This window comes from Miniopterus schreibersii (genome assembly GCF_964146895.1).
Source record: "Miniopterus schreibersii genome assembly, chromosome: 8".
In the NCBI taxonomy this organism is placed as follows: domain Eukaryota; kingdom Metazoa; phylum Chordata; class Mammalia; order Chiroptera; family Miniopteridae; genus Miniopterus; species Miniopterus schreibersii.
Window position 1 is genome coordinate 38,814,324 of NC_138109.1, and position 13,456 is coordinate 38,827,779.

The 13,456-nt window shown below is 33.7% G+C and overlaps 1 protein-coding gene and 1 pseudogene across 8 annotated transcripts in view; both read right to left on the reverse strand.

The window, feature by feature from the left end:
• Nucleotides 1-13,456, reverse strand: part of DOCK7 (dedicator of cytokinesis 7) — a 149,871-nt gene that overhangs the window by 31,330 nt on the left and 105,085 nt on the right. For all 7 annotated transcript variants that reach the window (XM_081146123.1, XM_081146129.1, XM_081146127.1 and 4 more), the window contains 5 exons: nucleotides 12,116-12,255; nucleotides 9,285-9,454; nucleotides 7,433-7,587; nucleotides 2,330-2,512; nucleotides 2,089-2,224 (listed from right to left, as the gene is read on the reverse strand). In XM_081146123.1, coding sequence (XP_081002249.1) covers nucleotides 2,089-2,224; nucleotides 2,330-2,512; nucleotides 7,433-7,587; nucleotides 9,285-9,454; nucleotides 12,116-12,255 — 784 coding nt within the window. The remainder of the gene's footprint in view (nucleotides 1-2,088; nucleotides 2,225-2,329; nucleotides 2,513-7,432; nucleotides 7,588-9,284; nucleotides 9,455-12,115; nucleotides 12,256-13,456) is intronic.
• Nucleotides 8,245-8,731, reverse strand: LOC308561294 (ras-related protein Rab-2A pseudogene; annotated as a pseudogene). Its single transcript has one exon. The product of its transcript is annotated as a ras-related protein Rab-2A pseudogene (transcript).

Below are 13,456 nucleotides of genomic sequence, written 5' to 3' on the forward strand. Positions count from 1 at the left end.
TAAGACAAGAAGAATTTCAATTCTTTTTTTAAACTGACCTGTAACATAAGTTTCCGATGTACAACATAATGAATTCAATATATGTATATATTATAAAATGATTACCACATAAAGTCTAGTTAATATCCATCACAGCACACACATGAAAAATTTTTTTTTCGCCCGGCCGGGCGTGGCTCAGTGGTTGAGCGTCGACCTAGGATCCAGGCGATCGGGATTCAATTCCTGGCCAGGGCACATGCCCGGGTTGTGGGCTCAATCAATGACTCTCTCATCATTGATGTTTCTATCTCTCTCTCTCCCTCTCCTTTCCTCTCTCTAAATTCAATAAAGATATATTAAAAAAAAAAAAAGGAAATTATTTTAAAAAAAAAATAAATTTTTTTTTCTTATAACGAGAACTTTTAAGTTCTACTCTCTGAGCAACTTTCTAATATGCAACACAGTATTATTAACTATAGTCACCATGCTGTAGATTACATCCCTATTTCTTATATATTTCATAATTGAAAGTTTGTACCTTTTGACACGCCCCCCCTTTACCCATTTTGCCCATCCCCACACTCCTGCTTCTGGCAACCATCTATTGGTTGTCTGTAAGTTCAGTTTGTTTTTTTACATTCCACATACGGAACTTTAATTCTTAATTCAAACAATGATAGCTGTCTGAACACAGGTTTAAAAATGTAACAAACATATTGTTAACAGCTCCACTCTTTCCAACAATACACTTCAAAAAGAACTGTGGTATAATGTGAAGAACACTAAATTGGAAGTCAAAAGATCCTGATTCTGTCATTTAGTTTATAATAGGCAAGTTATTCAACTTTATGAGTTTTATTTTCTTTACCTTAAAGATGAGGCTAATTATTCATTAGGTTTTGGTAATAATTAAATGACCTAGTTAAAGGTTAATTTTCATAGCTTTTTAGAAGTCTGTTGTACATAATAAATGAGTTAAAATAAAATCCATAGGTACACTGTGAACTGACTATAACTACAGTGAAAAAAATGGTGCTCTAATAATTCCATTAAAGGCAAAGACTTATCTTATTAATTAAACTGCAAACACACATAGCACATAAAAGATATTTAGGTTCACTTAAATAAATGATCGCTATGGTATCAGCCTTTCAGAAAACAATAAAAAATATACATGCAAATGTATGTTCATATTTTAAGTCAACAAATATATATGGAATTGTTAGCATGTGTCACATACACAGATGACTAAGCCATGGCCCTGACCTTAAGGAGCTCTCAGCAACAATATTATTTGTGTGTCACTTTAGAATTTATGAAATGCTTACACACACAGTCACTACAAAGATAAGATCAGTTTGTTTACACTACCTTTTAAATTCTCAAAACTATCACCAGCAGATGAAGAAAAGGAAAATGAGGAGATTAAGTGACTTGGCCATGGTTATATGGTTCACGGTTAGCTGATCTGGGATTAGAAACAAGCCTCTAAAGCTACTTTTTCTTCTCCCTGATATTTGAGTTTGATGGGCAATATCTTTGCCTTAGATATAGGGTATATTAATTCACTGTGTAAACTAGGAAACATTTAAGAATAAAAGGTGGCGCTACATAGAATTTATGGCACCAAGAGTGAACCCTAATAGAAACTATAGACTCTGGGTGATCATGATGTGTCAGTGTATGTTCATTAGTTGTAACAAGTATACCACTCTGGAGGGGGATGTTGATAATGGGAGAGGCTATGCCTATGTGCAGGCAGGGAAATCTCTGTTACTTCAGCTCAATTTTGCTTGGAACCTAAAACTGTACTAAAAATAGTCTATTTTTTAAAATAAAGGATACTATTAATAATCATGCAAGAGCAACAGGAATAAACTGAGACTATCCAGAGCAAATCACAAAGTATGTTTTACCCTAAAATCAAAATTCTAACTTGAATTCCTGCAGAGAAATGGTTATTCAGCTTAATTCACAGTTACATTTAAAATACTTTTTCAAAAGTATAGAATTGTCATTGAAGACTTGCAACAATGATCATTATAAAATATACTTAAAGGAAAATGAAGTAATTCTCACCAGAAGGAGAAGGTATTGTGTACGTACCAAGCTGTCCTCGGCTTCGGCGCACCATTTCTTGCCTAGCACCTATGCTCCCAAGAATAGCTTCTTCAAGCTTAGCTCTCATGTCTTTTGATTTCTTAAAGGTCAAACTATTCATTCTTTCAAACACTTTCTTTCCCTAAAATTTAAACATTAGAAAAGAAGAGGCATTGAGAAAAATTTCTTCTTTTTCCACATAGTTCCCTTTCTTGCTCCTCTTCGCAATGGTATAATGACCACTTACTTTGTATTCAAAGCAAGATACACAGAGATAAAGCAGATCTAACAGCCGGTTTAGCTGCAAGACTGAGAGATCTGTAAACCACTTTTGTAGAACTGTCTCATCTGCATTCTTAAGAACCCAAAGTAGACAGATCAAAAGGCTCCGACTTGATTCTGCTGAAAAGGTAGTATGTTGCCTGCCACTCTGAAAATCAAGAACAGTAGAATGAGACAGATTGAACAATGATCTTTTTTTTTGGGGGGGGGGGGTGTCAGTTGTTTTCTTCTAAAAGCAATAAAACAAAATTTGCTTAAAATCAAATATTAAAAAGAACCATTTGATTTAAACAATGCTTGTATATATCATGTAGAACCTTAAACTTAAGGTCCTGAAGTTTATTGAACCTTTCCCAGCAACATAAGATTGTTTTAATTTGTGGTAGGGCTTCCAGCAGATGTTAACAGAAAATATAAAGCAAAAAACGAAAAGGTCTTGCCCGGCCAGGCGTGGCTCAGCGGTTGAGCACTGACCTATATAATCAAGGAGATCGAGGTTCGATTCTCAGTCAGGGCACATGCCCGAGTTGCGGGCTCAATTCCCAGTAGGGGACATGCAGGAGGCAGCCAATCAATGACTGGCTCATCACTGATGTTTTTAACTCTCACTCCCTCTCCCTCCCTCTCTCTGAAATCAAGAAAGACATATTTTAAAAAAACAAGAATAAAAAAAATCTAAAGGTCTTACCATTAAAAACTAACATATCTACCACACAATATCAAACATAGTGAAAGTAAAGGAAAGGAAACCACACAACTGACTCAGAAAATAACAGAAGTATAAGAACAGAAAGTAATAACAAAAAGTTTATCAGGTTTAGAGAACAATTGTTTTCTGTCAAGGGCCACTGACAAAAAGGAAAAGTCTTAAGACATTATATAAATAAAAAGCATTTTTACACAGAGCATATAAAGAGGTTAAGGTGCTATTTTCAGTCTGTATTTGTACACATTATGTAAAATACAAATGAAAAACTAGGAGTAAGAACTTGTTTATAGTATTATATATTGGATATTTACTCTGTTCCAGTGATCAGGCTAAGCTCCTTATATACATTATTTCATTTAGTCTTCCAACAATAGGATCAACAAATTTCATATAATGCGGTGTAACAGACAAATACAAAATACTATAACTAACAATTGAAGAATATTCATTCTTTTATTGTTACTTTAAAAAAAAAAATCATTTTAGAGAGAGAGGAAGGGAGAGGGAGAGGGATTGGGAGAGAGAAACATCAATTGGAACCTGCAACCTGAGCATATGCCTTTACTGGAATCAAACATGTGACCTTTCAGTGCACGGGACGACACTCAACAAACTGAGTCACACTGGCCAGGGCAGACTATTCGTTCTTTTAGAATATATAAGATATTTGCAAGAACTAAACATATATTTAGACTATAAAACCATTTGCCACAAATATAACAAACTGAAATTATACAGAGTCAATTCAAAGTAGCTTTAACACAAGAAAATGAACTGAGCCCAGACGGCATGGCTCAGGGGTTGAGCATCGACATATGATCCAGGAGATTGAGGTTCCATTCACAATCAGGTCACATGCTCGGGTTGTGGGCTCGATCCCCCAGTAGGGGGAATGCAGGAGGCAGCCGATCAATGATGACTTTCTCATCATTGATGTTTCAACTCTCTCTCCCTCTCCCTTTCTCTCTCTGAAATCAATAAAGATATATATATTTTTTTTAAAAAAGAAAAGAAAATGAATTGAGGGGTCACAGTAAAAGACTAAAAAGCAAAATAACATGACTGTTTGAACAGATGCCGGAAAAAAAAACATGATAAGGTTAAACAATTATTCATAATTAAAAAACAGAACTCTTAGCAAACTAGGAACAGAAGGGGACTTCCATAATATATAGCACATATGTTTAAGAATGAAAAGTTGGAAGTTTCTCTTTTAAGGATGTCAACTCTTCTATTCAACATTATGTTGGAGGTTCTAGCCAGGAAAGTAAGTTATGAAAAAAATGAAACAAAGAAACGAAACTGCCATTATTCACAGATGATTGTGCATGTAGAAAAAAAAATCTATACATGTTACTAGGTTATCAATTTCTGCTGGAAATAAACATCATTGTATAAAAATCAATTCTATTTCCACATAAAAGCAATCAACAGTTAGAAAACATAATTTTTGAAAAACATTTTTATAAGAATATAAGATTATATGTAAATATATGTATTATTTTATTATATTACATATAATAAAAATATAAAAAACATGAAGGACCAAAAATATATCTACAAAAGATGTAGTAGGCCTCTTTGGTGAAAACTATAAAAGTTTATGTATTCACAGACAATAGAGAAGACCTAAATAATGGGGAGATCTATCACATTCAAGAATTAGGAGATTCAGCAGTTTAAACATATCAGTGTTCCCAAAAATTAATCCATAGATTCAATACAATTTCAACCAAAATCCCAATAGGTTCATTGGCTTTTATTTATTTTAGTGGACCTTCATAAGGGAATTCTACCATTTATGTAGAAATACAAAAGAACAATTAGCCAAGAAAATTTTAAAAAAATGTATGAAGACTTTCTCTACATGATAGACCATACAGAGGTAGTACTCCAGAGCAGTAAGGAAAATAACATTTGAAAAAATATATTTTTATTGATTTTTAGAGAGAGAAGAAGGGAGAGGGAGAGACAGAAACATCAATGTAAGAAACATTTATGGGCTGCCTCCTGCATTCCCCCCACCGGGGATGACGTCCGTAACCCAGGAATGTGCCCTGACCAGGAATTGAACTAGAGACATTTCAATGCTCGGGATGACACCCAAGCAACTGAGTCACACCATAAATGAAGTTGAGATGATTTGGTATAATATATAAAATAAATAAATGAACCTGGATCCCCCAAATTCCACTGTTCATGAAAACCAATTCCATTATATTTTAGGATTGTATGTAAAAGGAAAAACAAAAAAAGTATTTAAAAAATAACATAAAGGAATACCTTAAAAAACTTAGAATAGGGAAATTAAAAAAAAAAAGACACCAAAAAATACTAGGAAAAGACTGACAAATTTAAGTATTTTAAAATAACACACTCTAATCACCAAGTTTACTACTAAGTGTGGGAAAAAGCAAGCCACATAAAATATAAGACCAACTTATAATTGACAACAGGCTTGAGCCAGAACATATAAACTTCTGCAAACCATAAACAAAGGTAGACAACCCAACGGAAAATGGGGGAAAAACTCTAGACATTTTAAGAGAAAATCCAAATGGTCAATACACAAATGAAAAAATGTGCACCCTCATAAGACACCAGGGAAATGAAATACAACTATAAATTACCAGATTGACAAAAGCTGAAAAATCTGGAAATTCTAAGTGATGATGAACATATGAAAGAATGGAAACTCTCATAGGAGCAAGTATAAACTGAGATGAACCCTTCAGAAGACACCCTGGCATATCTGGTATAGATGAAGAAACATAGTCTATGACTCATTAAATTCCACTCCCAGTAAATACTCCAAATAATAGTATATACATGCATACAGAATACATATAAAAGAATATATAGGATTGCTATTTATAATAATAGACCAGAAACCATTCATGCATCTATCAACAGAATGGGTAAATAAACTGACCTATAGTCGGATAGTGGAATACTATACAGAAAAAAAAATCAGTGAATTATAGCTACAATTTATAACTTGCATAAATACTAAAGACATAATATAAAACTAAACTATAATATGCAGACTTAGATGGTAAAACTATAAACAAAATTAAGCAACTATTTTATTAGTCAGAATAATGGGAGTTTGCTAAATAGTTGTGGTAGAGAAAAGCAAGCTAAAGATTTCTAAAAGCAGTCAATGTTCTATATTTTGTCCTAAGTGATGGCTACAAAGGCATTCATTTTATAATATTTTGTTAACTTGTACATTTATGTTTCATGTACTTTTTCATGAGCAGTATATTTCACATAAAAAAAAAGTTTAAAAAAATGAAAAAGTCAATAAAATTGAGAGTAGTGGTTATTTTGAGGGGAGAGCTGGAGTGACTTGGGAACTTCCAAAGTATTTGCAATGTGCTATTTCTAAACCTGGGGGGTAGGTATACTGCTGTTTCTTCTATTATTTTACTTTAATTGTACATGTACTTTATATATTCTTTTGTATGTGTAATACCAAAAGGACAAGGAATAAAAGAAAATTGATAAATTAGAATTCATCAAAATTAAAAATTTTTGCACTTTAAATGACACCATCAAGAAAGTGAAAAGATAATCCACAGAATGGGAGAAAATATTTGAAATCATCTATATATAGGAGTTGTACCCAAAATGTATAAAGGACTCTTTCAAGTTAGTAACAAAGAGGAATAACACAATTTTAAAATGGCAAAGAACGTGAATGGACTTTTCTCTAAATAAGATAGATGTGCAAAAAGATGTGCCGATAAGCAAATGAAAAGATGCTCAACATTAGTAGATATTAGGGAATTGCAAATCAAAACCACATTGAGATGCCACTTTATATGCACTAAGGTGGCTACAATAAAAAAATAAAAAGATAATAACAAGTGTAAGTCAGGATTTGGAGAAACAAGAGCCTTTCATTCATTGCTGGTGAGAATGTAAAATGTACAGCCACTGTGAAAAAGAGTTTAGAAGTTTCTTAGAATGTTACAGATGACGTGTTGTGGAATTGTGCACCTGAAATTTGTATAATTTTGTCAACCAGTGTCGCCCCAATAGATTCAATATAAAGGAAAAAAAGAGAATAAAATGGATTAAAAAAGAAAATAGGCTATATAATAAGGCACTTTCAAAATTCTGAATGACAGAATACAGAGCTTCATACCGTAAACCCTGAGATAATTAATATTTTAAAAAAAAACTTGGTACAAGATAGTAATATTGTCAGAACCTTAATGTATCCACAAAATAAATTAAGCTTAGAGCACTTCTGCATCAGCTAATATAATAAATAATCTCAGTTATTTAAGAGTACATCCTTGTAAATATCTGTCTTTCCAGAGAAAACTTCTGTAGGAGGGTTGTTTTTACCGTTGATGTGAGGAGGAAACTGCCAGGCCTTGTTAGCTGAGGAACTGACGTTCCTGCAATTGCCATGGCAACTGTCTGGCTTATCATGCTTCCACTCTCACTTTCATAATCATCAGTGGCTATACAAATTGGTCTTCCTCGTTGATTGTGAGTTTCTGGGGGAAAATAATCCAAAATAAATAAATAAATAATAAATAAATAAAATTTCTGTTTAGCTTACTTAACAGTTACTGAGCATGCAACCCCCTTTCCTATTCTCCACTACTCTAAAAAAAAAAACAAACCCCCAAAAACCTGTTAACATGTAATATTTATCCTTAAAGTTACCTCTTTTAAACAGTATTTTAAATAACTTAAACATCAACTTATTCCTACAGTAATAACATTAGTTTTGTAGCAAACTTTACCTTGCTAGTAAACAGTGAAAGAAGATTTAATAATTTAAGCATTTTTGTCTCCAAATAAGGAAACCTACTTGAGTGATCAAAATACTGGAAAAATTACTCAACTATCAGTCCTTTAAAGCAAGAAGTGGTTATCTTTGTATCACCAGCACCTATTAAAGTTCTTCATACTAGGTACTCAGTTTTTATTGAACTGCAAGTATTTATCAAGTTAATAGCTAGGGTTTTTTTGGCTTTATTTTTTAAGGGAACATTAACCATTTATTCAAAGTTAAACAATAATTTGAAAAAGTAAAGTCCTCTGTGACATAAAACCATTTCAAATAATTTCATTTCTCAGCTGAGCAGGAGAGAGTGAAAGGAACAGTGAGTAGGCCCCATTTTGGCAGCAAGATAGTAAAAACGGACTCAACAGCAGCCTCCCCCAGCCTCCTCCCTGACTGCCTGCATGTGTGGCATTAGTAGCAGCATGCTGAGGGCAAATTTTAATGCCATTTGCCTCATTATTAATGTCAAAGACTCCTTCTTGGATTTTTTCATAAATTCCTTTTGCTGTATTAATAAATGCTTCTTCTACACTGGAAGCAGTCTTCAGAAGTTTCCATGAAGATAAGTCCATGTTCTTGTGCAAAAGCTTCACCTTCTTTTTCACTTCTCTTCTAGATTCTAAATCACTTTTATTTCCAATAAGTATAATGACCATGTTGGATTTGGAATGCTGGTAGGTATCTTCTAACCAGGTTGTCAAGTGGTTAATGTATCTCTCCTTGTAATGTCATGTACTAGTAAAGCCCCCGCTGTACCTCTGTAATGACCTTGTGATAGAACGAAAGGACTCTTGCCCTGCCGTATCCCATATCTGAAGTTTTATTTGTTTCCCATCAATAGTAATCATTCGAGCACCGAATTCTTCATCCTACAGTGATTTCTTTAGAGCAAATGAAGGAATTCAAGTAAATTCTAATATGAAAAGCAAGACCAATAAAACTTTGCAGGTCCTAATTTTTAAAAAGCAAAAAAACTTCATCTTATTAACCCAATGTTAGCAATAAACCTAATTATTGATATTCAGGTGAATATTAATTTAAATTATATTTATATCAATAAAATTGACACTGAGGGTAGTAGACAGCTTTCAGGTTTTCTTGTATTTTAGAGGAACAATAAGTACACAAAAACCCTATTTCCTAAGAAGTAGGAATGGAAACACTATATAATCATTATTTTAAATTTTGTCATAAGAACTACTTATAGAAAACTTGCAGTGGATTCTCTCACACAGTCAAAAGATTTTCAGTAATATGGTTAAGTATTTCTAGTTTACTTAGGTCAGTGTACATTTCCTTGTATTTCTTCTCCTAAAATAAGATCTTTATTCTTGAGAAATTTTCTAACACTTTTATATATTGAGGTTTGCTTTTAAAATCTGTCTTAAATATACTAAGTACCTGTAAAATCATACAGCTGAGGAACAGTTTCCATGATGATCCCAATCAGAGGTAGATATAACATGGCCACCCGAGCCTTTGTCGGAGGGTCAGAGTACCGTGGGTCTGAGTCATGACTGGATAGTAAATTGTGTACCATATTGATGACTTTCTTATGCAATCCAAACAGCCTATTTAAAAAGAAGATGGAGAAGCAGCAGCAGTAAGGTCACAGAGATTAGTTAATATCTTTAAAGCAAACAGTAAGCCATGGTAATCAATTTTGTTCAACTTCTTAACTTTGCCACATATTTGAATGTATTCCTATAAAAACACTTCTCATTTTAAAGTTAATAAATATCTCTCTGTGTAAATAAGAATTGAGGGAAAAGAAATGTACACAAACTCACTTAATTTTTTTACATTAACTCATTAATACATTTCAATATTAAATAAGTTAAGAGCAGTTACGGTTGTATTTTAAAGCAAAAAAAAAAAAGGAGGGAAATTTTAAGTAGCTGTAAATTTTATTTCATCAAATGAGATCTTTTCACATTTACCAAAAGTAAACTTTTATTTCCTTTTTCCAAAAGGAAAATCATCTACTTAGTAGATTATGAAGTCCACAGGCTGGGGTTGCCTTTGACATCTTTTTAAACTGAACTTTCTTGCTCATATACCTCATTTGGGCCCTTACAACTTTTCTAGACTCCCAGTTGCCTGCGTCTCAACTGGGCTAATACACTAGGAATGGTCACTCATCTTCACACTTTTTTTGCCTCTCTTTGAAGGCACTTTGACTATGCAAACCATTCTAATTAAAAATTCCTACAATTTCAACTGGCCCTGAATGCTGTACCTGGCATCGGTTTCAGATCTCATTCTCTCTCTTCTTAAGCCTCTCATCATCAATCTCAGTAAAAGACCTTACCCCCAACTTCTTTTTCTTTTAAGAAAAAAGCCATTACAAATTTGCTCTGGTCACATCTTTTAACACATCTCCCTCTTTATAACTAGAGGATCATCTTTCCTTTTGTCTTAGAAACAGCTGTTATCTTCTCTCAGAAAGTAATTACCCCATATGTTCAATGAACCCCTATTTCTTCAATAGCTTCAATGTCCCCCTTCATTTTTCAAACAAGCCTTTCCTATCTTGAAAATACATATTCATGCCTCACTGGGTGTGGCTCAGTGGTTGAGCAACAAACTAAGATCCAGGAGATACTGGTTCCATTCACAATCAGGGCACATGCCCGGGTTGCAGGCTCGATCCCCAGTAGGGGGGTGCAGGAGGCAGCTGATCAATGACGACTCTCTCATCATTGATGTTTCTATCTCTCTCTCTCTCTCTCTCTCTCTGAAATCAATAAAAATATATTTAATAAAAAAAAAAAAAGAAAATACATACTTCACTTGAAACTAGTTTCCTCTAGCTTATACAGCATTTCACTTAGTAATAAACTATTATATGATGTCTCCAGTAATAATCTTTCTGAATGTTAAGACTATACAAGGGTTTCCATTTACTTCCTACTATCTACTCCCTTTGTTTGTAACTAAGAGTATTTGAATGTTTACAACATGGTACTTAATAACTTCATCATTTAATAGCTAAATGATTTTTTTAAAAAATATGTTTTTATTGATTTTAGAGAGAGAGGAAGGGAGAGGGATAGAGAGAAATACCTATCGGCTGCCTCCTATATACCCCCTACTGGGGATCAAGCCAGAAAGCCGGCATTGTGCCCTGACCAGGAATCGAACCAGTGACTTCTTGGTTCATGGATAGATGCTCAATCCCTTAACCACACTTGCCAGGTGCTAAATGATTTTTTGAAGACACTGAACCTGTTTCCTTATCTATGTATGAGGGTAATAACCTATCTAAGGTGGTTTGAAAATTAAGTTACATAATTTATGTAACATGCCTAATAAAGTACCTTGTATATTGCCTTCCTCAGTAAATACTAGCTTTTACCTCTTAAAAGCATTCAGATTTAAAAGCTGGGATTTGAAACCAAGTAGTCTTACTCCAGAACCCTTAATCTTATCTGCCATTTTATATAGCTGTCTATGAATCTAGCTGGAGATTCTTTCTTCTCCTTTTCAGATTTTTATTCAGAAAATATATTTTCTTTCTGAACACTATCAAGAACCATATCTAATGAACATACGTCAGATTTCATTCTCTAGATTTCTACTGGACACTTTGTCATCTCATATATTCTCTTCTCAATACTTTCTCCAAGCAGTTCCTCCCCTACTGGTCACTTGCTTTCTGGGTTCTCCCTTTCTACTTCCTGTCTCACCAGTGATCACTCCCAGACCTGAGTGTGCACTCCTTATCTCTCAACAGCTACCAACTCCAGACTTCAACCCATCTAAACTCAATCACATTCAGTAATTAAATAGAAACTTATGCAGGACCCACAATATCCTATTCTAGATATTGGGATAAGACATCGTCCCTGTTCTTAAAGAGCTTGTTTTAGTAATAGAGGAACAGACAGTAAAGTAATAATTCAACGTTACAAATGCTATAATAAAGACATTAATCTTCTACAGAACTATGTCTGTAGTACAAAATTAGCATTTAATCATAGTATATTGTTTCAGTCTTAACTTTCTTCCTATAATTAAGTTTCTAGAAAACAAATCAGTGATCAGTATTAGAACATATTATTGCTACTTATTACTTAGCAAGCTGATGGAATAAAAAGAAAAGCATTCCGCTCAAGTAGAAGAGTGGGTAAGAGTATTCTTTTGATGTAGGAAGTTTAAGTGAGATGTTTCTGTCCCATTGTTCAAAATCAAACCGATACATTCTCCAAGGCAAAAACTGGTCTACTTACCCTTCAGCCTCAGGGTCTAAAATGACAGCCAGCTCTGTTAATACAAGTCCTGCCAAATAATGCTGTTGGCGGAAAGGCACGGACAATTCAAACATATTTGCAATCTTCTGGTCCTGTACATTGGTGGAAAATCCAGAACTCTGTTTGGAAGTGAGGTAGAACAAACTATAATAGCTGTACAACAAAACATCCCACAGACAGATTACAACAAATAAACTGAGGTGATTATCTGAAAGTGAGACAAACTTTGCTTAGGGTAATTTATTGCCTAGGGTTTATTATAGATCATTATTATTAACACTGGAGAAAGTAACTGCTCTTACTTTTGGTATAGGAAATGATGAAATACACCTTTAATTATTTTCAATTTCCTTTTTCTCATACTAAAACTTTCCATCTGTTTTTTCTTTATTCTTTTAGCCACTTAATGTTTTAATATTATATTTTGAATGGGAAAAAAGCACCTATGTCCAAATAAAACACAGGGTGGGGCAAAAGTAGGTTTAGAGTTCTGAGTATTCAAAACACAGTCTATTCTTGTATTACTATTTATTAATTATTGTATTATTTCCCAAATGAACAACTGTACACCTACCTTTGCCCCACCCTGTATTATGTACTCACTGCTGAGTATAAGGAAAATATTCATAGTCAAGGTTATTAGTTTTCAGAGAAATTTCAAATATGGGTAAAACTGTTTCTCAGAGAAAATATTCTCTCTAGAAAATCACTATCATTTTATGGTCTACTTATTGAGTTTTTAAAATGTTTTTTAATACTGCAAAATAGCAATCCCCAAGATATAGTTCAAGGCAAGAAGGTCCTCAACTTCATCCCCTCTAATCCATAATTCAAGACCATCCACGAGGTTTCTTAGAAGAACAACAGATTTCAGATTTACTACAGAGAAATCATCTTCCTAATAAGTATAAAATTCCTTTTGCCCCTCCCCACCCTGGCAAAACAGTGCTGTCTCTGCTATATATCAGAATCTGAAAATTATGTACTGAAGTTAGATGACAAGATAGGGAACAAGATAATGAAAGAAATTCTGTCAATTTCTTGGCTGAATATGTTCAGCAGGGAATTAGGTGTAAACAAATGTGTTTCATTAAAGGTTTTAGAACTGTACCTATGTTTAATTTGTACTTGACTGTGTAGCCACATCTTTGGAATAGGTTGGGCAAAGAAAGCAAAAGATTAGCTTCATCCGTTACAGGAAGAAGTGTGTGCTAGCTAGGTAAGAGTATATGGAAATAAGATTTTTTGCAAAGGTAAAGTGAAAAGTTGTGGGTGCTCTCAGATGTTTTCCAGTCTTTCTAAGTGAAGTTTAAAATTTTC